Source organism: Bos indicus x Bos taurus, chromosome 21 (genome assembly GCF_003369695.1).
Source record: "Bos indicus x Bos taurus breed Angus x Brahman F1 hybrid chromosome 21, Bos_hybrid_MaternalHap_v2.0, whole genome shotgun sequence".
NCBI lineage: Eukaryota > Metazoa > Chordata > Mammalia > Artiodactyla > Bovidae > Bos > Bos indicus x Bos taurus.
The window spans coordinates 3,976,966-3,999,596 of record NC_040096.1 but is presented as its reverse complement, the minus strand read 5'-3'; the positions used below and the strand labels follow the sequence as shown (position 1 = coordinate 3,999,596).

General features: G+C 43.7%; 1 protein-coding gene across 2 annotated transcripts in view; it reads left to right on the top strand.

Moving 5' to 3' along the window:
* GABRB3 (gamma-aminobutyric acid type A receptor beta3 subunit) overlaps window positions 1-22,631 on the top strand; it is a 285,112-nt gene that overhangs the window by 174,622 nt on the left and 87,859 nt on the right. For both annotated transcript variants that reach the window (XM_027520813.1, XM_027520812.1), the window contains exon 4: window positions 21,032-21,252. In XM_027520813.1, the coding sequence (XP_027376614.1) occupies window positions 21,032-21,252 (221 nt within the window). The remainder of the gene's footprint in view (window positions 1-21,031; window positions 21,253-22,631) is intronic.

Genomic DNA, 22,631 nt, shown 5'->3' with positions numbered 1-22,631 from the left:
CCAGTCTCTGCCTTCATGGTCCCTGCTGTTCTCCCTGTGCCGTGTCTGTATCCCAGTCTCCCCTTTTTATAAGGGCACTGGTCATATTAGACGCTGATACCATCTTGTTTCCTTTTGAACTCCCTCTCCCGTGCGTGGGCAGTGGCACACAGGAATAGTTGTTGGATAAATACATTAAAAAGTAACAAAGGAGTGAGAAAGTTAGTACCTTGGAGTCCATACTGAGTCACCCACAGGACTACTTCCAGGTAAGCACTTGCGTTGTGAACTTCCGCAGCACACACGCTTCTTGTTGGGCCCAGGGGATGTGTCCTGGTTCCCATGTTGGTTCCAGCATGTCCGCATGCTTGGCGGGAGTGTAACAGCAACAGCACTGACCTCGGCGTAATGTGACGTGCTTCAAAGACACCACGGGAGGAAAATTGTTCCTGCCTTCTTTGGCTGAGTCCTACAGCTGCTATTTTTGGAGTTGGCTCCAGTGATTGTTTCTCTGCTTAAGGCTTTAGGGTTGCTTGGTGGATGTGTTCACAATGGGCCAGCTGTCTCTGATTAAAGAGGAGAAAGGGAAAGATGGACCTTTGAAAATTTTTGATAAGAGAAAAGATGGAGCTTGAAAACAGACTCTAAATAAAAATTTCTTATAGACTGAATCCACAACAAATATTTAGTTTTAAGATTTGCTGAGGCAAATGTAATAAATAAATGAATATAAAACAATGAATGAATGAACACTGTGACTGAATAAGTCTGTGAACTGATTTAATAAATGCCTGTCCACTGACTGATAATCTTTCTTGCAAATAGCCCACAGTATTTGAAAATTAGATATTGGTATAGCTATCTATCGGGTTTCCCAGGTGGTGCTAGTGGTAAAGAGCCTGCCTGCTAGTACAGGAGATGTGAGAGATGCAGGTTCAATCCCTGGGTCAGGAAGACCCCCTGGAGCAGGGCATGGCAACCCACCACAGTACTCTTGCCTGGAGAACCCCCAGAGAGCCTGGAGGAGTACCATCCAAGGGGTCACAAAGAGTGGGACACGACTGAGTGATTTGGCACACACACAGCGATCTGTTACTGCTTTGGGGATGTATATGTATACATGTAGGTAGGCATAGGATAGCGGTGAGGCTGTTTTTGGTGTGAGAGTAATCCAAGGTGACCTTCATGCTTCTCATTCTTTGTGTGTGCATCTTGCTGTCGGGTATCCTCCGTCAGCCAGGCAGGCCAGGGTCACCTGGCACCAGTGCCCCCATAAACCGGAGGATGGGCAGGATGGGAAAATCATCACCCACTCCTGGGCTCTTCAGGTGGGCTCCCAGGCTGTGCTGATAAATCTCACCAGGCCGATCCAGTGGCTTTGATCATGAGTAGTTGAGGAGCAAAAATATAATTCCAGAAACCTTAATTTGTTTTCCACGGAACATGCTGACCCTGTACCCTAGTGCCCTTTTCCTTTGGTGTAATCTTTGAAACTCAGCTCTGCCAGTCAATTTTCTTTCTTCCCTCCTCTCTTACTCTCATTTGGCCAGACCCAGAGGGAAGGCACCTCTGAGGAGTGAGGTCTCTGGATGGCTCAGTCAGGCCTAGTCCACGGAACCTCCTGACACCCACTGAGGTTCTGGGAAGTCATCCTATGCAGAGACCAAATTCAGATGTTAATTATCCAGCTCCTGCCCTCACTGAACGGCAATCAGACCGTCACAGCAGTCATGTGTAAAGGTACACTTGATAATGGACTGAGAAGTAAATCTAAGAGTCTTTTACAGATGTCTGGGGCCACAGCACTGTTATGTTTAACTTGGTGCAGATGATTTCTTTAGCTCATAGGGTTAAATTTTGAGCCAGAATATAGCAGGAGAAAACTGAAGAGTGGAGCTTTTGCGACATCACACCCTATACACTTTAAATGACAATTTCACAGCTTTAAAGGTGAATGTAAAGCAAGTGGATCATAACTGATTAAATTACCAGCTGTTAATTATATTGCCAGCTATAAATTATAAACTCTAATTCTGATTAACACAGCAGCTAATTGATTGACATCTTTGGCTGTGTTATAACTGAATTTGGCACACACAGTCCCAAACTCATGGGAAGGAAACATAGTGGATGAATCCTAGCTTTGTGATTCCCAAGAAAGCCCGCAAAAGAATGAGAAACATAAAGGATACTTAGAATTATTGTCTCGCACTAAAAATAGTCTAGCTGCTATCCGACAAGAGCGAGTCACATATGGAAAACCTGTATTTTAATAGCCAACATTACTCACAAAATCAGGAAAATGTACAATTAACTTGACAGTTGGATGTTCTAACCAGTGCCTTGGTAAATAGGAACTTTTTGCTACTTTAAATCACCATCTGGCTGCTACATGAAAGTTTGCTTTCAAGGGCTGGTCCACAGCTCTGTGTTATGACTCCTTAGGATGCATTTGAATATGAATAGTGTCAGATATTCTATTTAAGAAGACCACACTTCCACAGGAGAGAGAGCACTTGCTTTTTGCAGGCAGTGTTCTTCCTTAGGAATACTTTAAAAGCTCTTATTCATTTACCAACTTCCAAAGCAAAACACGGGCATTTTGACAATAAAAATCATCCTTTCGTAATTCCTGTTGGCTCCATAAACACTTCACCTTTTCTTCGTGAATTCTGACTCTTCACATGCATGCCTGGAATGCATGAAGGAGCATTGAAAGGAAATAATTAGAAACATCTGTTTACATTTACCAGGAGCAAATATTAAAGGAATTAAAATAAATATAATCATCACAGCTTAAAAAAACTCAGCATAAGAGAATGTCTGAATGCCACGAGAGTGCCGCATTGCTGTATAAACACACTGTATGAATGCACAGTGGGTGAAGATACTATATGACATAAAAAGATCTTTCATTAAATGATATAAACAGCAAGCAGAGTTAACATGTACTAAGTAAGTGTTTGGTAATATTCTTTTCTATTGTTAATTTACTGAACAGCTCACCAGTGTGGTGTTTGGAGGAAACGGCACCTGTTGGGTTGGTGGCGCCGATATTTACGGCAACAGGGCCTGGAACAGGCAGGACGTCCACCCTCTCGGGCAGCCCTCAGACACCCACGCTGCAGCCCTGTCCACGACGTGCGGTGCCAGGGCCCTGACCCACATCTCCTTGTTGTCATGCCAGCCGTTGCCATGGAGTTGCTGGGCTTTGTTCAGAGCTTCTTGAAGTGGTTTGCTGAGAGCCCATCCTGGCACCCACCGGAATCTGAGAGCAAGTGGGAAGATTGTGTTCTTGCAGTTTGCCCAGCACAGACGCTGCTCTTCATGGCAGTGCGGGGCAGGAGCCATCCACATGCTGGCTTTTGGTACACACGTGCCTACTTTCCAAATATAGCAGTAGACTTTCCTGATTTTAATGGAGGTAAAAAGCTCAATATAATTTTAAGTCAAAATAATGATCAGAATATGAACTCCTGGTGTGAAGACTAGTGACATGCAAAAATAAGAATTGCACAAACGACCTTTTTAAAATTATCAGTGCTGGGTCTTACCTCCTGCAGTTCTGATCCAGTGCAGATGGAGTGGGCCCTGGAACTGGATGGGGCACAATGAAAGAGAAGGAATAAAGATGACAAATTACTACCAGATGCGCAGGTAGATACGGAGAAAGCTGAGCTCACCTGGGTGAGTGGAGGCAGGAGAAGGTGGCAGGGATGAGCCGAGGCAGGTGAGCCTTGAGAACTGAATAGAAGGGGCCTGTCCTGGACCCCGAGCCCACAGCCGGTGCCTTGGAACAGCCAGAGAGGGTCTCAGAGGCCAGGCAGTGTTCAGACGACCTCAACCCTGAGGCTAGCTCCCTAAATAGAGTCCAATATAGCACCCCACTCCAGTACTCTTGCCTGGAAAATCCCATGGATGGAGGAGCCTGGTGGGCTGCAGTCCATGGGGTCACAAAGAGTCTGACACGACTGGGCAACTTCACTTTCACTTTTCACTTTCACACATTGGAGAAGGAAATGGCAACCCACTCCAGTGTTCTTGACTGGAGAATCCCAGGGACGGGGTAGCCTGGTGGGCTGCCATCTGTGGGGTCGCACAGAGTCGGACACGACTGAAGCAACTTAGCAGCAGCAGCAGCAGCAAGGGCAAAAGAGTGCCCTCTGGAGGTCGTGGAGCAGCCTTGCTGTGACCACGCTGGAGATGGAAGCAAATCTCAGGTGACTGATGAAGGGATGTGAGGTCTTCTGTGTTCAGCACTGTGGGTGACTAGCAATTCTAAAGAACTATGAGTAAAACTATTAGGAAAGTTTAATAAATCATAATAAATATCATTTAAATATTCACATAATTCACAGAAAAATGCGAAAGCCCCAGGAACCACAAAAAGGGACAGAGATTCTATTTGGAGAGAAAGCTGAGGATGAAGGTGTTGCAAGGTGCACTTGAAAACCATAGCCTTGGGGTCATTTGACCTAAGAAAATATCTGCTCTGAGAATTTGTATTGTATAACTGTACTAATCTTGATTTGGGGATTGACTTAAAACTGCAGAGAAATTCTCACTGAAAGTGATCCACAGTTATCAACCAATCTGGACCACTGGGAGAAAGTACCTGCAGATCTTTTATAAAAGGACACACTGGCAACCCAGGTGGCATAGGACTTCTGCTTGTTGTTCAGCGAGTGTTTCTGAAATCTCTTATGTGCTAGCCACAGCACTGTGTTGGGAATAGATGAGTGAACAAAACGGATGAACTTTCCTCTCCTCATTCAGCCTACATTCTAGCATGGAAGAAAGGAAGTTCAGTTCAGTTCAGTCACTCAATTCTGTCTGACTCTTTGCAATGCCATGGACTGCATGCCAGGCCTCCCTGTCCATCACCAACTCCCGGAGCTTGCTCAAACTCATGTCCATTGAGTCGGTGATGCCATCCAACCATCTCATCCTCTGTTGTCCCCTTGTTTTCCTGCCTTCAATCTTTCCCAACATCAGGATCTTTTCTAATAAGTCAGTAGTTCGCATCAGATGGCCAAAGTATTGGAACTTCATTTTCAGCATCAGTCCTTCCAATGAATATTCAGGACTGATTTCTTCTAGGATTGACTGGTTTCACTCCTTGCAGTCCAAAGGACTCTCAAGAGTGTTTTCCAGCACCATAGTTCAAAAGCATCAGTTCTTTGGTGCTTATCTTTCTTTATGGTCCAACTCTCACATCCATATATGATCACTGGAAAAACCATAGCTTTGACTAGACAGACCTTTGCCAACAAAGAAACTTCTCTGCTTTTTAATATGCTGTCTAGGTTGGTCATAGATTTTCTTCCAGTTCAGTTCAGTTGCTCAGTCGTGTATGACTCTTTGTGACCCCATGAACCGCAGCACCGCAGGCCTCCCTGTCCATCACCAACTCCTGGAGTCCACCCAAACCCATGTCCATTGAGCTGGTGATGTCATCCAACCATCTTATCCTCTGCCATCCCCTTCTCCTCCTGCCCTCAATCTTTCCCAGCATGAGGGTCTTTTCAAATGAGTCAGCTCTTCGCATCAGGTGGCCAAATTATTGGAGTTTCAGCTTCAACATCAGTCCCTCCAATGAACACCCAGGACTGATCTCCTTTAGGATGGACTGGTTGGAACTTCTTGCAGTCCAAGGGACTCTCCAGAGTCTCCAATACCACAGTTCAAAAGCATCAATTCTTCGGCACTCAGCTTTCTTTATAATCCAACTCTCACATCCATACATGACTACTGGAAAAACCATAGCCTTGACTAGATGGACCTTAGTTGACAAAGTAATGTCTCAGCTTTTTAATATACTCTCTAGGGTGGTCATAACTTTCCTTCCAAGGAGTAAGTGTCTTTTAATTGCATGGCTGCAGTAACCATCTGCAATGATTTTGGAGCTCAGAAAAATAAAGTCAGCCACTGTTTCCACTGTTTCCCCATCTATTTCCCATGAGATGTTGGGACTGGGTGCCATGATCTTCGTTTTCTGAATGTTGAGCTTTAAGCCAAATTTCTCACTCTCCTCTTTCACTTTCATCAAGAGGCTTTTGAGTTCCTCTTCACTTTCTGCCATAAGGGTGGTGTCATCTGCATATCTGAGGTTATTGATATTTCTCCCGGCAATCTTGATTCCAGCTTGTGCTTCTTCCAGCCCAGCGTTTCTCATGATGTACTCTGCATATAAGTTAAATAAGCAGGGTGACAATATACAGCCTTGACGTACTCCTTTTCCTATTTGAAACCAGTCTGTTGTTCCATGTCCAGTTCTAACTGTTGCTTCCTGACCTGCATACAGGTTTCTCAAGAGGCAGGTCAGGTAGTCTGGTATTCCCATCTCTTTTAGAATTGTCCACAGTTTATTGTGATCCACACAGTCAAAGGCTTTGGCATAGTCAATAAAGCAGAAATAGATGTTTTTCTGGAACTCTCTTGCTTTTTTGATGATCCAGCAGATGTTGGCAATTTGATCTCTGGTTCCTCTGCCTTTTCTAAAACCAGCTTGAACATCTGGAAGTTCACGGTTCATGTATTGCTGAAGACTGTCTTGAAGAATTTTGAGCATTACTTTACTAGCGTGTGAGATGAGTGCAATTGTGTGGTAGTTTGAGCATTCTTTGGCATTCCCTTTCTTTGGGATTGGAATGCAAACTGACCTTTTCCAGTCCTGTGCCCACTGCTGAGTTTTGCAAATTTGCTGGCATATTGAGTGCAGCACTTTCACAGCATCATCTTTTAGCAGTAGGTGCCCAGTATGCTACTGGAGATCAGTGGAGAAATAACTCCAGAAAGAATGAGGGGATGGAGCCAAAGCAACAACAACACCTAGTTGTGGATGGGGCTGGTGATGGAAGCAAGGTCCGATGCTGTAAAGAGCAATATTGCATAGGAACCTGGAATGTTACGTCCATGAATCAAGGCAAATTGGAAGTGGTCAAACAGGAGATGGCAAGAGTGAACATTGACATTCTAGGAATCAGTGAACTAAGATGGACTGGAATGGGTGAGTTTAACTCAATGATCACTATATCTACTACTGTGGGCAGGAATCCCTTAAAAGAAATGGAGTAGCCATCATAGTGAACAAAAGAGTCTGAAATGCAGTACTTGGATGCAGTCTCAAAAATGACAGAATGATCTCTGTTTGTTTCCAAGGGAAACCATTCAATATCACAGTAATCCAAGCCTATGTCCCAACCATTAATGCTGACGAAGCTGAAGTTGAACAGTTCCATGAAGACCTACAAGACCTTTTAAAACTAACACCCAGAAAAGATGTCCTTTTCATTATAGGGGACTGGAATGCCAAAGTAGCAAGTCAAGAAACACCTGGAGTAACAGACAAATTTGGTCTTGGAGTACAGAATGAAGCAGGGCAAAGGCTAACAAAGTTCTGCCAAGAGAATGCACTGGTCATAGCAAACACCCTCTTCCAGCAACACAAGAGAAGATTCCACACATGGACATCACCAGATGGTCAACACTAAAATCAGATTGATTATATCCTTTGTAGCCAAAGGTGTAGAAGTTCTATACAGTCAGCAAAAACAAGACTGGGAGCTGACTGTGGCTCAGATCATGAACTCCTTATTGCCAAATTCAGACTTAAATTGAGGAAAGTGGAAAAAACCACTATACCATTCAGGTATGACCTAAATCAAATCCATTATGACTATACAGTGGAAGTGAGAAATAGGTTTAAAGGACTAGATCTGATAGAGTGCCTGATGAACTAAGGACAGAGGTTCGTGACATTGTATAGGAGGCAGGAAGCAACACCATCCTGAAAGAAAAAAAAAAGAAATGCACAAAAGAAGATTTTCTTCCAAGGAGCAAACATTTTTTTAATTTCATGGCTGCAGTCACCGTCTGCAGTGATTTTGGAGCCCCAAAAATAGTTTGTCACTGTTTCCATTGTTTCCCCATCTACATGCCATGAAGTGATGGGACTGGATGCCATGATCTTTGTTTTCTGATGTTGAGTTTTAAGCCAGCTTTTTCACTCTTCTCTTTTACTTTCATCAAGAGGCTCTTCAGTTCCTCTTCGCTTTTTGCCATAAGAGTGGTGTCATCTGCACATCTGAGGTTATTGATATTTCTCCCGGCAATCTTGATTCCAGCTTGTGCTTCATCCAGCCCGGCTATTTACATGATGTCCTCTGCATATAAATTAAATAAGCAAGATAACAATATGTAGCCTTGGTGTACTCCTTTTCCTCTTTGGAACCAGTCTGTTGTTCCATGTCCAGTTCTAGCTGTTGCTTCTTGACCTGCATACAGATTTCTCAGGAGGCAGGTAAGGTCTGGTATCTCTACAACAAATTAGTCAACATATAAAAAAGCAGCAGACTCACAGATATAGAGAACAAACTAGTGGTTGCCAGTGGGGAGAGGGAAGTGGGAAGGGGCAAGAGAGGGGTAGGAGAATAAGTGGTACAAACTATTATGTGTAAAATAAGCATCAAGAACATATTGTACAACACAGGGAATGTAGCCAATATTTTATAACTACAAATGGAGTATAACCTTTAAAATTTGTGAATCACCATGTTGTATACTTGAAACATATAAAAAATTAACTCTACCTCAATAAAAAAAAATTGAAAAGCAGAAACAAAGTGTCATTCCTCTCCTATCTAATTGGTAGCACTTGATTTCTCCCTCTTTGGGCACTATACTTGATTAATTGTATGAAACCCTGCATCATGATTTCTTTCTGGCTACCCAGGCTGTGATTGTAATATCCCAGAGGATGGCTTCATGTAATTCATTGCTGGGTTCCCCATCCAAATATTTCTGCTGAAATTAATATCAATTCAAAAAGCTATCAAGCCAGTATTTTCCAGTTATATGAAGTATGGTTGTTAGTATTATGATTTGTCTATTAGCAATAACCTAATGAGTTCTGGGTAGAAACCAGAAATAGATGTGATCTCAGAAATGAACAGACGTGCTGTCTAAAAGTAGCACTTCTTGGAAACTGAAAGTACTATAAAACGCATGGCATCACTAGTCTACATGTGTTGTCTTTGAGGAGGGAAAATCCAGCGGTAAATGCTGCTATAGAGATAGATGTGTAGAATCAAGGACACTTGAATACCCACGGTTTAAATTTATAGGGGTGAGGTTTCTTGGCTTACAGTGGAAATATTCATTCTTTACTTTATGATAAATATATGCCCTTCTTGAAGCATTTTTGTATTTTTTGCCTTGTCTGTTCTGATGAAGGAATTCAGAGGGACACTCAGTTCTGTAAAGCCAATAATGAGAACTCTATAAGCCATGTAAACCAAGGGATGACTGTGACTACTTCAGAATGTAGAATTCTTAACCTCATGGTCATCTGCAGGCACGGTGCTCAAGCAAGGGAAAAGCGCAGAGGCTTGGGAAATGCCACACCGTCAGAACATGGACAAATCCCTCACTTCTCCCAGATGTTATATTCTCCCAGCTCAAGTATCCTTCAAATACAGAGGTGTGGAAGGCACCTTGCGTGAGCAGTGTGGCTGTTCTCACAGCCAGTTCTTGGAGCTCCTTTGGATAGATGACGAATTTGAGTCATTACATCCTTTTTATAGTTGGGCTTCCCTGGTGACTCAGACAGTGAAGAATATGCCTGCAGTGCGGGAGTCTTGGGTTCAGTTCCTGGATTGAGAAGATTCCCTGGAGAAGGAAATGGCAACCCACGCCAGTATTCTTGCCTGGAGAATTCCATGAACAGAGGAACCTGGCAGGCAATGGATCGCAAAGTCCAATGGATCGCAAAGAGTTGGACACAACTGAGCAACTAACACTTTCACTTTCATCCTCTTTATAAACCTGTTAATCAAAGATAGTTGCTAGAAAATAAAGCTCTGTATCTGAATATACACACATACATGTTGCAGACTGTATATGTATATATAATTTTCTGAAGAGTTTGGTGTCTTTAATGAGTGTTATTCAGGTGAATACTCATTTAAAACAAAGGACAATATGAAACAGCTCCTCCTCAGTTTATAAGCACATTCAGCTCATTCATACAGTGTTTGTGCTGAGTTAGAACATCTGTTCCCATGTGGAGTGTGAGACATCTGGTCATCTTGTATGTTTTTATGTTTAACCCATAATATATCAGAATCTGGTATTGGACGTAGCCTACTCTAGACAGCATAGGTAAGCATTCTTCTTGGGTGCAGTTTGGGAGTCCAGGAGCTCACCTCTAATCCACCGTCATGGGGACATTAGTGGAAACACTCCCTACCCTCTTACGGTTGCTGCTGACTCATAATCCAGATCTAGATATTGAAGGTATTTAGGATATAGGGTCAGTAGAACCCAGTGACGGAATTAATGCTGGATTTCAGATGTGAAAGAAAGAAGAGGTTTGTATATAGCCTCTGGTTTTGGTTTGACTGAAATAGTGGCTAGATGCTAGTAGAGAATGGGGAAGAGATTTGGAGTAGAAAGATAATGAGTTAATTTTAGACACATTGAACTCTTGGTTTGCATATGGGGCATCTGGATGGACAGATTCAGAAGACACTGGATCCATCCGTGGACATCTCAGAAAAATGAAATAGGCCAGAGACTCTGATGGAGGAGGCTTCCCTGATGGCTCAGTGGTAAAGAATCTGCCTGCAGTGCAGGGTCAGGATTGATCCCTGGGTCAGGAAGATCCCCTTGAGAAGCAAATGGCAATTCATTCCAGTATTCTTGCCTGGAAAATCCATGGACAGAGGAACCTGGTGAGTTACAGCCCATGGGGTCGCAAAGAGTCAGGCACAACTGAACTGAGCACCAGAGCGCAGCACGACCGATGGAGGAACAGAAACTGGAGGCTGGAGTTAAGAACAGGAGATGTTTCTTGCATTGCTCCTGGTTCCTGAGTGCTTAGTTTGGGAGACTCAATTTACAATTAAAGGGGGCTGTGCACAGGACACTTAGTGAAATGTTCTTTGTATACAGAGGGGTCAATTGACTATATAATGGGGAGGGGTAGGTGGAGGTGAGTCCTAGAGCACCCGAAGGTTAGATTAGCCATAGTGGATCACGGCCCAATGGCTCGTTTGGTATTTTTATTCATGCTATAGCTGTTTTATAAATTTGTGTTTACATTTGTGATTTCAGTATATTTCACAGCAGAAAAAAATGTTTTATGGAAAATATAGTGACCTGTTACATTTCAGGAAACAAACTTGCAATTTTATTTGTATATTGAGTAAAAGATGAAATTTGGGATTTTAGAAACGAAGAATGAGGTCTGCTTCTGGTAGTGCTGAGAATTCTGCACAAAATCATTAGGCTGAGTCTTTCTTGCTGGCGTTTTGGGATAATAGAGCACAGTAGGTTTTTTGGGGGGATGGGGAGGTTGGTGTGTATTTGGCATGGAGCAGTCAGCTGGGAGCCCACCTAATAAAGAGGATTCTTTTGCATTGGGTGTTGAGGAGTTCTGGGGAGGATGACTGGCCCTGAAATACCTGTTATGAATCAAGCTCTGTGTTAAGCTTTGTTAGCTCAGTTAATTGCTAGACCACTTTTCTAAAATGAGCATTTTTAGTTTCATTTCTCCACAAGAAGTTATTGAGGCTCAAAGGTAAGACACAGGGAAAGAAGCCAACTCAGTGGTCTGAGGCATCCTGCTCCATCACCCTCTGCATAGTAGCCTTTGCTGGAAATTTATTTGGCCAAGGATCTCTTACATTTTCCTGGTTCTCTTCGGTTTAGGTTAAATTCTAGATTTCTTCTGATTCTACATAGGTTTTTTTTTGTCCTTTGAGTGAAAATCAGTATAATCATTTTGCATTTCAGACTTACTGTACTCCTGAAAAATAGCTATGGTAACTTTTCATACATGAAAAGCAATTTTCAAAATAATTTATATCCTTTGCCAGTTTTTCATGAGGCTATAGAGGACTGGGGAACTTGTTAACTATTTTCAGCAGCCCATCCAGATTTCATCCAGAGGTGACTGGTTCATCTTCTAAATATACTTGGCATTTAAGTGGATGAGTAAAAATTATAGACTATGAGCCTTTTGGTGGATGCAGTAGCTATATAAAGACCAGAAAATCTCAGCGCCCTTCCTCTGCATTCACACACCAGTTTCCTCCCAACTCCAGACTTAGTAGATATTCCTTAAATATATACTTCTTTTGCATTATTGTACACATCTTGGCTCCTTGCGTGTGCCCTCTGTGATGCTAATCACTTCAGAGTGTGTGTCAGGCTGACTTTCCAGATGGGTAAGTGTGCTTAAGACAGTGAAAAGGCAGACTTGAAACTTGGGCATGTTTGAGTTTAAAGTGCCTTCTCTTAGTCACTTTCATTATAGTCGATTTGATTTTATGAATATCCCACCAGAATGTGAGCTACTGTAAGGTACAAATGATGCCCTCCTCATCTCTGGGTCCACAGTACCTAGCAGAGTTCTCGGCCTGAGGCAGATACTGAGGGAGGAGGAAAGGGGATCAGAAGGAGGTGTCCTGCTTTATTTTCACAGATCACCGTGTTACCAAACTCGGGTTCAGATGCTCGCTGCTCAAAAGCCAATAATTGAAAGGCAAGTGTTGGTATAAAGGAAAGTTGCTTTCATCAGAGGAGCCACTAATCTGGGGAGAAAGTGGACTCGTGTTCTGAGACCAAGTCCAAAGATTCCACTCAGCCATGACAATTTTTAAAGAGAAAGAAGGGAATCAATCTCAGTTACTCTTCATGGTAGGAGGTCAGGTTCTTCATCATTTTTCTGTTGTGTGCAGACCTGCTGACTTCTCCTGATCTTCCTTCGGAAGCTTGTCTTGCCCACATGGTCTGCCTACAGATTTGCTGAGAGGGAAGCTGGGAATAGACAGTCCATCATTCTTTAACGACATAGTTCTTCATTCTTACTCTTTTTAATTGAGGAAAGTAATCAACAGGTTAGGCAAGGCATTTTATACATTCAGTAGTTAGATTAAATGTCACCAAGTGATCTCATGTTTCTAATTAAGGCCCGAGGAAATCAGAAATGGGCAAACAGGAAAGGAGCAAAAGAGCTGCTTAGACTTGTCAGACATTATTCCATTTCTCTGGGGTTAGGGGCAAAGGTCTGTCTTCTGTAACTTTTTCGTGCTGACATAGGGTGGTGTATTCTGAGTGGAAGATACTGAGAAATGTGTCTGTAGCATCTCTTTGCTGACAGTTTTAGTTGCCTGCTTATATGTATGGGCTACAATTATTTTTGATGCCCACAAAGGTATAGAGAGATGCTTCTCTTGTAGCTCAGTCAGTAAAGAATCTGCCTGCCATGCAGGAGACCTGGGTTCAATTCCTGGATCGGGAAGATGCCCTGGAGAAGGAAATAGCAACCCATTCCAGTATTCTTGCCTGGAAAATCCCATGGACAGAGGAGGCTGATGGGCCACAGTCCATAGGGTCACAAGATTCGGACATGACTTAGCAACTAAACCACCACCAAGATATAGATTATTATGAGTGCTAACGTTAATACCATTCTTTGACTTAGTATTGCTCAAGATGTAGCAGCTTATATCATGGCTACAGTCTAGTCATCATGCAGTTAGCTTTTTCCCTCTGGTGGCAATTATAGTATCTGTACAGTGAGCCAGGAATGTGCATCAGACACTGAAAGATCCTGTGGCTCTATTGTCCTGATCATGAACAGGTTGAGCCTGCTCTTCTGTTACTCAGGGAGGCCTGGGAGATATCAGTTTTTCCACAAGCCAAAGGCAAGGGGCATGGGGGGGGGGCCTTTGTATTATGTTGATGGGGATGAGGGTGAATGGGGTGGGCTGCAGGGTTTTGCTGGATTGTAACCACATGGATTCAACAAATGGAAACCTAGGTACCAGCAAAATCTGTTGTGGGAGGGGAGATGGATGCAGCATTGGATACTCATTTTTTGACCATTGAAAGGAATGGATTAAGATTTTCTAAATAAATTTTGTTTTAAAAAGTGCCAAGATTTCCCCAGCCTAATTTCAGTTGCAGAAATGCCTCCAAAGGAAGCCTCCACCACTGAGGGCTTATGTAAGCTTCTTGAAACAATTTCCTGTCTTTCCTGACCTAAGAACAACTTACCTGTGAGGTTTTGGTCTCATAAACTTGCTGAACCAGATGCAAATGCAGGTGTCCTGTGGCTTTCACAGCTGCAGTTAAATATTTAAATTTGGCTTCGAGATTGCCTTTCTTTCTCAGGGTTAGTAAATTTTTTCATTTCCTGTGCTCAGGAAATCTAGTCAGTTACCTAATTGCAGAATAATGAGCAGTATTTCCACTTTCAAATATGTATTCTTTTCATCTTAATGTGATAAATACCAAGAAATTTCCACAAGCAGGAAGAAATGTTTTTGTTTATCTCTTATTACAATTTATTTGAGCTGCTTGAGTTATACACTCAAGGGTTTTATTTTCTTGTTATTTGTTGTTCCTGCTGCTGTTTGTATATTCTCAGGGGATTTTAGAAGGACAGTCCCCTATGCACAGATTCTTGGTCCTTGAATGCCTCATATTTAAGAATGCTTGTTCCCAGCCTCCTCAGACTGTATGCCTGCCCCTTTGCCCCTCCCAGCTCCATCCTCTGCTGCCTCAGCACACTGACTCCCAACCATGGGATCATGGGCTGGGCTCATGTCTTACTCAGAAATTGTGGCTTCTGACTTTTGTATGAAATGGAATTTTGTAATATGGGGTAAAACCTACCAACTCTCGTGTCATGTTTTTTCAATGAGAAAATATGACACAAATTCTAAACAAATGACTTACTCGTTTATGGAGCCCTACCTAGTAGTATTTGGCTGTAAAGAATCCACCTGCAAGGCAGGAGACCCCGATTCGATTCTTGGGTTGGGAGGAGCCGCTGGAGAAGGGATAGGCTACCCACTCCAGTATTCTTGAGCTTCCGTTGTGGCTCAGTTGGTAAAGAATCCTCCTGCAATGCAGGAGACCTGGGTTCAATCCCTGGGTTGGGAAGATCCCCTGGATTAGAGAACGGCTACCTACTCCAATGGTCTGGCCTGGAGAATTCCATGGACTGTATAGGCCATCGGCTCACAAAGAGTCGAACATGACTGAGCGGCTTTCACTTTCACTTTGTGAAGGCAGTATAAAGCCTGCAGGGATAGGCCTAGCCTTGGACTTCAGTGTTTCTTGCTGTTTGATTTAATACACATATGTAAAAAAAGGAGAGAAAGGAGAGGGCCCTGACTTCTTTAAGTTATCAAAGGACTTTATGATCCCTAAGAGAAGCCCTGAAGCATGAATTGCCCTTTAATTGAATGCTTTTGTTAGTAAGATTCTTTGTAAGAAGGAGTCTTTGTTTTGAATATAATTCCTCAATATTTTTTCATGCTTATTCCAAGTTCATCATGAGCTTTTTATAACAAAGGGAGAGAAGGGCAGAGGGTGGAGGGAGAGAGAGATTCTAGACATTTTATCTTACCTAATGATTTAAAAATTTTTTTTATTTGGAAAATTGCTTTACAATTTTGTTTTGGTTTCTGCCACACAACAATATGAATCAGTCATGTATATAAATCCCTTCCCTTCTGAACCTCCCTCTCCTCCCACCATCCCACCCCTCTAGGTCACCACAGAGCACAAGACTGGGCTACATGTGTTTTAGCAACTTCCCACTAACTGTCTATTTTATACATGTCTACTATACTGTATATGTCAATACATATTTATACTATATATGTCAATGCTACTTTCTCAAATCATCCCACCCTCACCTTCCCCCGCTGTGCTCACAAGTCTGTCCTCTACTAGATTCATCAGTACCATTTTTTTAGATTCTATATATATGTGTTAATATGTGATGCTTGTGTTTCTCTTTCTGATTTACTTCATTCTGTATAAGAGGCTCTAGGTTCATCTACTTCCCTACAACTGACTCAAATTTGTTCCTTTTTATGGCTAAGTAATATTTTATTCTAAAAATGTACCAGAACTTCCTTATCCATTCATATGTTGATGGACATCTAGGTTGCTTTCATGTCCTGGGTAATGTAAATAATGCTGCAGTGAATATTGGGGTACATGTATCTTTTTAAGTTATCATTTCCTCAGGGTATATGCTCAGTAGTGGGATTGCTGGGTTGTATCTTAGATTTATTCCTAGTTTTTAAAGGAATCTCTATACTGTTTTCTGTATGGCTGTATCAGTATACATTCCCACCAACAGTGCAGAAGGGTTCCCCATTCTCCACACCCTCTCTAGCACTTACGGTTTGTAGAATTTTGGTGAAGGCCATTCTGATTGGTATGAAGAGATATCTTATTACAGTTTCGCATTTGTATTTCTCTAATGACAAGTGATGTTGAGCATCTTTTCTTGTTTATTGGCCATCTTTATGTCTCCTTTGGAGAAATGTTTGTTTAGGTCTTCTGCACATTTTTTGATTGGGTTGTTTGTTTTTCTGATACTGAGCTGTATGAGTTGCTTATATATTTTGAAGATTAACCCTTTTTCAGTTGCACGATTTTCTCCCATTCTGAGGGTTTTCTCTTCATCTTGTTTATTGTTTCCTTTCCTGTGCAGAAGCTTTTACGTTTTATTAGGTCCTAGTTGTTTATTTTTGTTTTTATATCCATTAACGTAGGAGGTAGTTCAGGGAGCATCTCACTGCTATTTATTCACCCAGTGATTTTAATGAGCTGTTGTGTTTGTATGCTCAGTCACTCGGTTGTGTCCAGCTCTTTGTGGCCCCATGGACTGTAGCCTGTCAGGATCGTCTGTCCTGGGAATTCTCCAGGAAGAATACTGGAGTGAGTTGCCATTCCCTATGCTAGGGTATCTTCCCGACCCAGGGATCGAACCTGAGTCTCTTGTGTCTCCTGCAGTGGCAAGCGGATTCTTTACCACTAGTGCCAGCTGGGAAATCCGGATAAGCTATCATAGTTTGAACCAACTCAAACTGAAAAACTCACGTTTATGCATCATACCCTAGAGAGCCCCAGTTCTCAGTGGCCTGGAGAAATCTGGATGAAGATACACTTGCATTTTCCCTGTCCCCTGTCACTGCCTGTCCTTCCTCCACTAAATCCTGTCTCCTAGGAAACCGATGCTTTTAATCAGGGCCTCCCAAGTTCCCAGTGCCAGCCTCATTCAGTGGTTGGACTTGGACCTAAACAGAAAGCTGAGTGCTCTCAGGGTGGACTGTACCTGAGTCCTCCTCCAGTGCTGAGGTCAAAGACCAAAAGCTTACTTCCCTACCTCTACCTTATGTTCCCTGAGGAGTCCATGATTCCTGCTTTTCCCCTCTAGCCCATTGCCATCTAGATCTCTGTGGATTCCTGGAGCTTTTACAGTCTCAAGCTCTCTTCTTTTTCTGAGAACAGACTCAAATCCAGTGCTGGCAGACTTGCCAGTCCACATAGATTGCATCTCCTCATGGCTATGTTCTTTGATCTAGGACAGATCACTCCAAACCCGGAAACCAGCAATTTGCCTGGGACCCCTTGGAGGAAACAGAGCTTCACAAGGCGTCTGTCTACAGAGAGCTGTGCTAAGTGTCTGCAGGATGAGGGGCTTTAGTGGTACCATAGTTCTTATTCTTCCCCTTTAAAAAAAAATTCCTGGAGAAGGAAATGGCTTCCCACTCCAGTGTTCTGGCCTGCAGAATTCCACAGACTGTAAAGTCCATGGGGTCACAAAGATTCTGACACGACTGAGCGACTTTCACTCACCTGAAGAAAGCTACTGTACATGGCTGCACCCTCCCTTCTTGGGGACGTCTGTGCAGACCTCACCCACTGGGCTGGTTTGTCTGTGTTGCGTGGAACCCCACCAGAGCTGAGAGGCTGAGCGCCATCCTAGCGGGAGACAGCCTCAACTTCAAATCCAAGTTCCCCCAGTTGCTTGTGTAAGTGGGGGTGGGGAAGCAAAGTATATGAACTCTCCAAATGTTTCCTTCTTCCTAAGGTAATGAGAACAACAGCAATCCCTGCCTTGTATTTAAATAAGATGATCTCGCACAAGGCCTGGCCCTTGTTGTCATCAAAACATGTTAGCTGCTGCTGGCAGTGTGAACGGTGTTCCCTAACACCCCTCCCAGGAGTCAGCGCCGTGGCCCCACAACCGCCCAAGAGAGCAGAGGGGGCTTGTGCCCGTGCAATCACCTCTCCTTTATCCGCCTTTATTCCCTCATCTGCCTCTTCTTTCTCTGCAGGATAATGAGGTGAGATGCTGAGTAGTGTCCCACTGAAGTCCCAGCGCCCTTGTTTTCCAAGGCACAGCCCATGCAGCAGATTTGCATTTAAGTGCTGCTACTTTTTATCCCTGTGTTTCCTAAGCTCTCCTGTACCTCAGTCCCGTCAAGTCACTCAGCAAACACCCAAGACCAGAACTGAGCGGTGCTGCTAACGCTGTGGAGAGCAGCAGAACTCAAAATTAGACCCTGCTCTGAGCTTGCAGGCTGAGTGACAGCTGGGCTCCCAGGGCCAGCTGACACATGGCTGCGCCTCCACCCGCATGGCAGCCCACGTGAGCACCAGCTGGAAGGGAGATGGCAGAGCGGTGCTAGACTTCACGACTCGGGCGTGGGATGAGGGCTTAGAAACCAGGGGAGAAACAGATGAACCTCTTCTATTTCAAAAGAAGGCAATTCAGAGACTTATATTTAAATTGAAAATCCTTTAGCTGCTCCTGCTAATTTACCTCAATCTTGTTATGCCACCAAAACTTTGCATGCTTCACTTAAAATGCATCACCTACATTTACTGATGTTATGGTAGTGCTGGGACATGATTGTGAACTTCACAGGCCCGTCCACATCCTGAGGGTCTGCATCAAACCTACTACTTGTGGCTTGCTAACCAAGATCCCTTTTCTCTGTCCGCCCTCATCATCCCCCAACAGGATCTCCCACTCACTGAGGGCTTTGCTCATCATCCCTGTTACCCACTGAACTCACCATTGCAAAGCTGATCTTCCTCACCCACAGCTTGAATTTAAAACATAGGTTTTATTATTATTCAGGTATGGCAAGGCCAACAGATAAGGAGACAGCTCTCATTGAAAAGAGAGTTTGTCACCAGCAGACACCAAGAGGAGGGTGCATGTTAAAGCATGAGAAATCAAAAAGTAAAAGACGTGGTTGATACACGTGGTTATGTCACTTGCTGCTTAGAAACCATCAGTGTTCATTGGCTTTGGAGCCAGTGTGCGAGTTTCCCACTTTCTGGTCACGGCTGCAGTCCAGCCTTGCCCAGCACTCTGTACTTTCCCCCTCTTGCACCCAATGTTCCAGCAAAACTGCACTCCTTGGGGTTTCTCATCAGTTCAGTAAAAGCAACAGTGCTTGTGTGACTTTTCATTCCCCTGCCTTGTGTCTAGCTGACCAAGGCTTCAGTACCACCTGCTTTCTGAGGATGTTTAATTGGTGGTGGGACTTTGTGTGTGTGTGTGTATGGGGGCTTCACACAGTTAATCCCAGGCACAGACCTTTGCCATGGAAGTGAGCAGGAAAAAAATGCCTGCTTCTTCGCATCCACTCAAATGCTAACTTTCTTTCTAGTTGCAATAAAGCTTCAATAAAGGGCTTCCCTGGTGGCTCAGACAGTAAAGACTCTGCCTTCAATGCAGGAGACCTGGGTTCGCTCCCTGGGTCGGGAACATCCCCTGGAGAAAGAAATGGCAACCAACTCCAATATTCTTGCCTAGAGAAGTCCACGGACAGAGGAGTCTGGTGGGGTACAGTCCGTGGGGCCGCAAAGAGTCGGTCATGACTGAGCGAGTATGAATAGAATAAAAAAATATAACAAAAAGGGCTCCTCAGGCCTTTTGCAATTTTTGCTTCCCCCTCTCTGATTTTTTATGGGCCCACTGGCTTAAACTTTATTTTGTTTGTAGTTGTGAAGTATGTGTTAGTTCTGTCTGTGACGGCACCTGGAGAGGAGTGCGGGTGTGCTTTGTCATTCTGGAGGCTCCTCTGCTCCAGCGCTCTTGTGGCCAGCAACAGTCAGTGACACGGGCAGCTCTGAGAACTTCCCTGTGAGGTGGCGAGAAGAACTGGATGGGATGTCAGGAGACCCATGTATGGGAAAGATCCTTCAACTGGCTTGCCGTCTGCCCCTCACTGCCTGCACAGCGGATGTGCTCTGCCGGTGTGGAGCCCACGTGCTCCTGCCTGTAACAACAGTAATTTCTTCCTCCCTGGCTGGAGAGTTTACTGACTCCTTTGGATTTTCAGATTGGATCCTTCCACAATGCAGTTCAGGATGTCCCATGACCATGAGTGGGTTTTTAGACTTGATCACTCTGAACTTGAATAGTGATTGCCGAAAAGAATAGAAATTTAAAAACAGAATTTCCATGCTCAGCCTCTGATTTGTCTCCCCCACCCCACTTTCTTATTTCACTAACTACTTTGCAAAACAAAAACATGGGGTCACCTGCCTATTTTGCTGCTTATTTTGTGGGGGTTGCACCTAGTCTAGTGCCTCCTCCCACATCCGGCTTTAGTCCTATTTTCTCTAAGTATCTTCCTCTAGAGGTGATGACAGGGCCTGATTAGCATGTAGTAATGGCCTTGGCAATCTAGAAGGAAAGGGAAATATGACACGTGACGCAGAGAGACCTCCTGCAGGTCATCCTGTCCCCAGCTGGTGATTTTTTCTAGAGGATTCCATCTACAGCCGTGCAGAGGGTGGAAGGAAGGAGAGGAAGAGTCTAAACTGCTGAGAGTTTGTAGCCAGGACTGGCGTATTGTTGGCTGCTCAGGCATAGGTGTGCCTGGTGGGAGGAGGAGGACCTAGGCTAATGCCTGGGTTCCCTGCCAGCACTCTAATTTTATGATGACTTTTTTTTTTGGCTTTTATTTAGGGTGTTTCTTAAATGCCAATTTGTCTAGTCTGCTTCTTACCTAAATAAAACAGACTGCTTATAGACATGATGTACACCTGTTAAAACCAGTGTTTGCATTTACAAGAAAGCAACCACTGCTTCCTAACCCTGTCCGAAAATAACCCATTTCTCATGGATTCCAACCTGAATTGGGCCAGTTGTGGAGGAAACTTGCCTGTGGTTGAACACAAACTCCATTTTTCTTTTCTTTTTTCCCCCCAGGATTACACCTTGACCATGTATTTTCAACAATACTGGAGAGATAAAAGGCTCGCCTATTCTGGGATCCCTCTCAACCTCACGCTGGACAATCGAGTGGCTGACCAGCTCTGGGTGCCTGACACATATTTCTTAAATGACAAAAAGTCATTTGTGCACGGAGTGACGGTGAAGAACCGCATGATCCGCCTCCACCCTGACGGGACGGTGCTGTACGGGCTCAGGTCTGTCTGCCCTGTGGGCTGGGTTCATGGTTGCATGGCACGTTGGCCTTGAGTTTTACTGGAGTTGATTATATTAAGTGAGGCCATGTCCTCCGATTAATTAAGAGACAAGCATGAAACATTCTGAACTCTGAAAAAGAAGAATCTTATAAATCTAAGATTCGGAGCATTACTGTTACTATAAAGCAAGGCTGTTTTTCAAGCAAGTGAAATTGAGATTGATTGAGAGTTGGATTGAGTTGATGTAATTGGGCTATAAGAACAGATTCCCTCAGGACGGATTTCCCATATCATAACCACAAAGGCCTATAATTAATATCACCTTCCTACTTTAGAGGCTTTCAGTAAAGTTTCCTAAAGCCATTTGCAGAGTTGAAAAAAGGTCTACGTGTGCTGACATAACGGAATGGTCTCCACAGAGCTTTATGAGGTGGCGCCACCAATATTTATGGGGATGAGTAAATATGAGGCTTCCTGGTGAGAATAACCTCTCGCCAGGTCTCATAATGAAGTCTCGTGAATTCGGAAACCAGACCGCTTGCTGTCTGGAGCCCTGAAGATCCCTGGGCTTCCCGGGTTATCCTGGAAGCCACCAAGCCTTCCCGTGATGTTCCGCCACTGCTGGTTCTTAGTGGTTTTGACTTCCACGGCATGGTGACCTTAGCAGTCTGTGTCTCGTGTTGACTTAGCACTGGTTTTTGTTTTGTTTTAGAGTGAGTGTGTCTGCCTCACAGTCAGGAATGGGGCACAGGTGGTTATCTTGGAGCAAAGGTTTATCTCCAAATGTTGTGACTCTTCTTTTAGCATTTAATTTACTTACGGCTGCGTAGGTCTGTGTTGTGGCACACAAACTTAGTAATTGCAGCTTGTGGGCTCTAGAGCATGAGCTCCGTAGTTGTGGTGCATGGGCCTAGTTGCTCAGCAGCAAGTGGGAGCTTAGTTCCCAGGCCAGGGGTCGAACCTGGGCCCCCTGCATTGGCAGGCAGATTCTTACCCCCTGGACCACCAGGAAAGTCCCTGTTGTGAACCTTTGACTAAGACTCCAACAGGGCTAAAGAGTAATCATAATAATGTATATTTAAATCCATACCACTGTGAATTTCAGTGCTTCGGGAAGAGTAAAGGGAATTATTTAACACTGCCTTAATTGGAAAACGTTAAGTAACTTCCTCAAAACACCAGTATATAGAATGAGATTTGGAATTTTAGCAAATATCAGACTTAACTGTAAGAGAAAAAAGTGGCACAGGTCAACTAAGCCATGGTGTTACTCTAAAAAGAATCTAGATAATGTTTCCTTGGGATATTTTCAGCATTTTGTGTTTTTGCCTGAAAGTGAGAGATGTGGTTGAAAAGTTTTGAAATTCTGACAAGTAAAA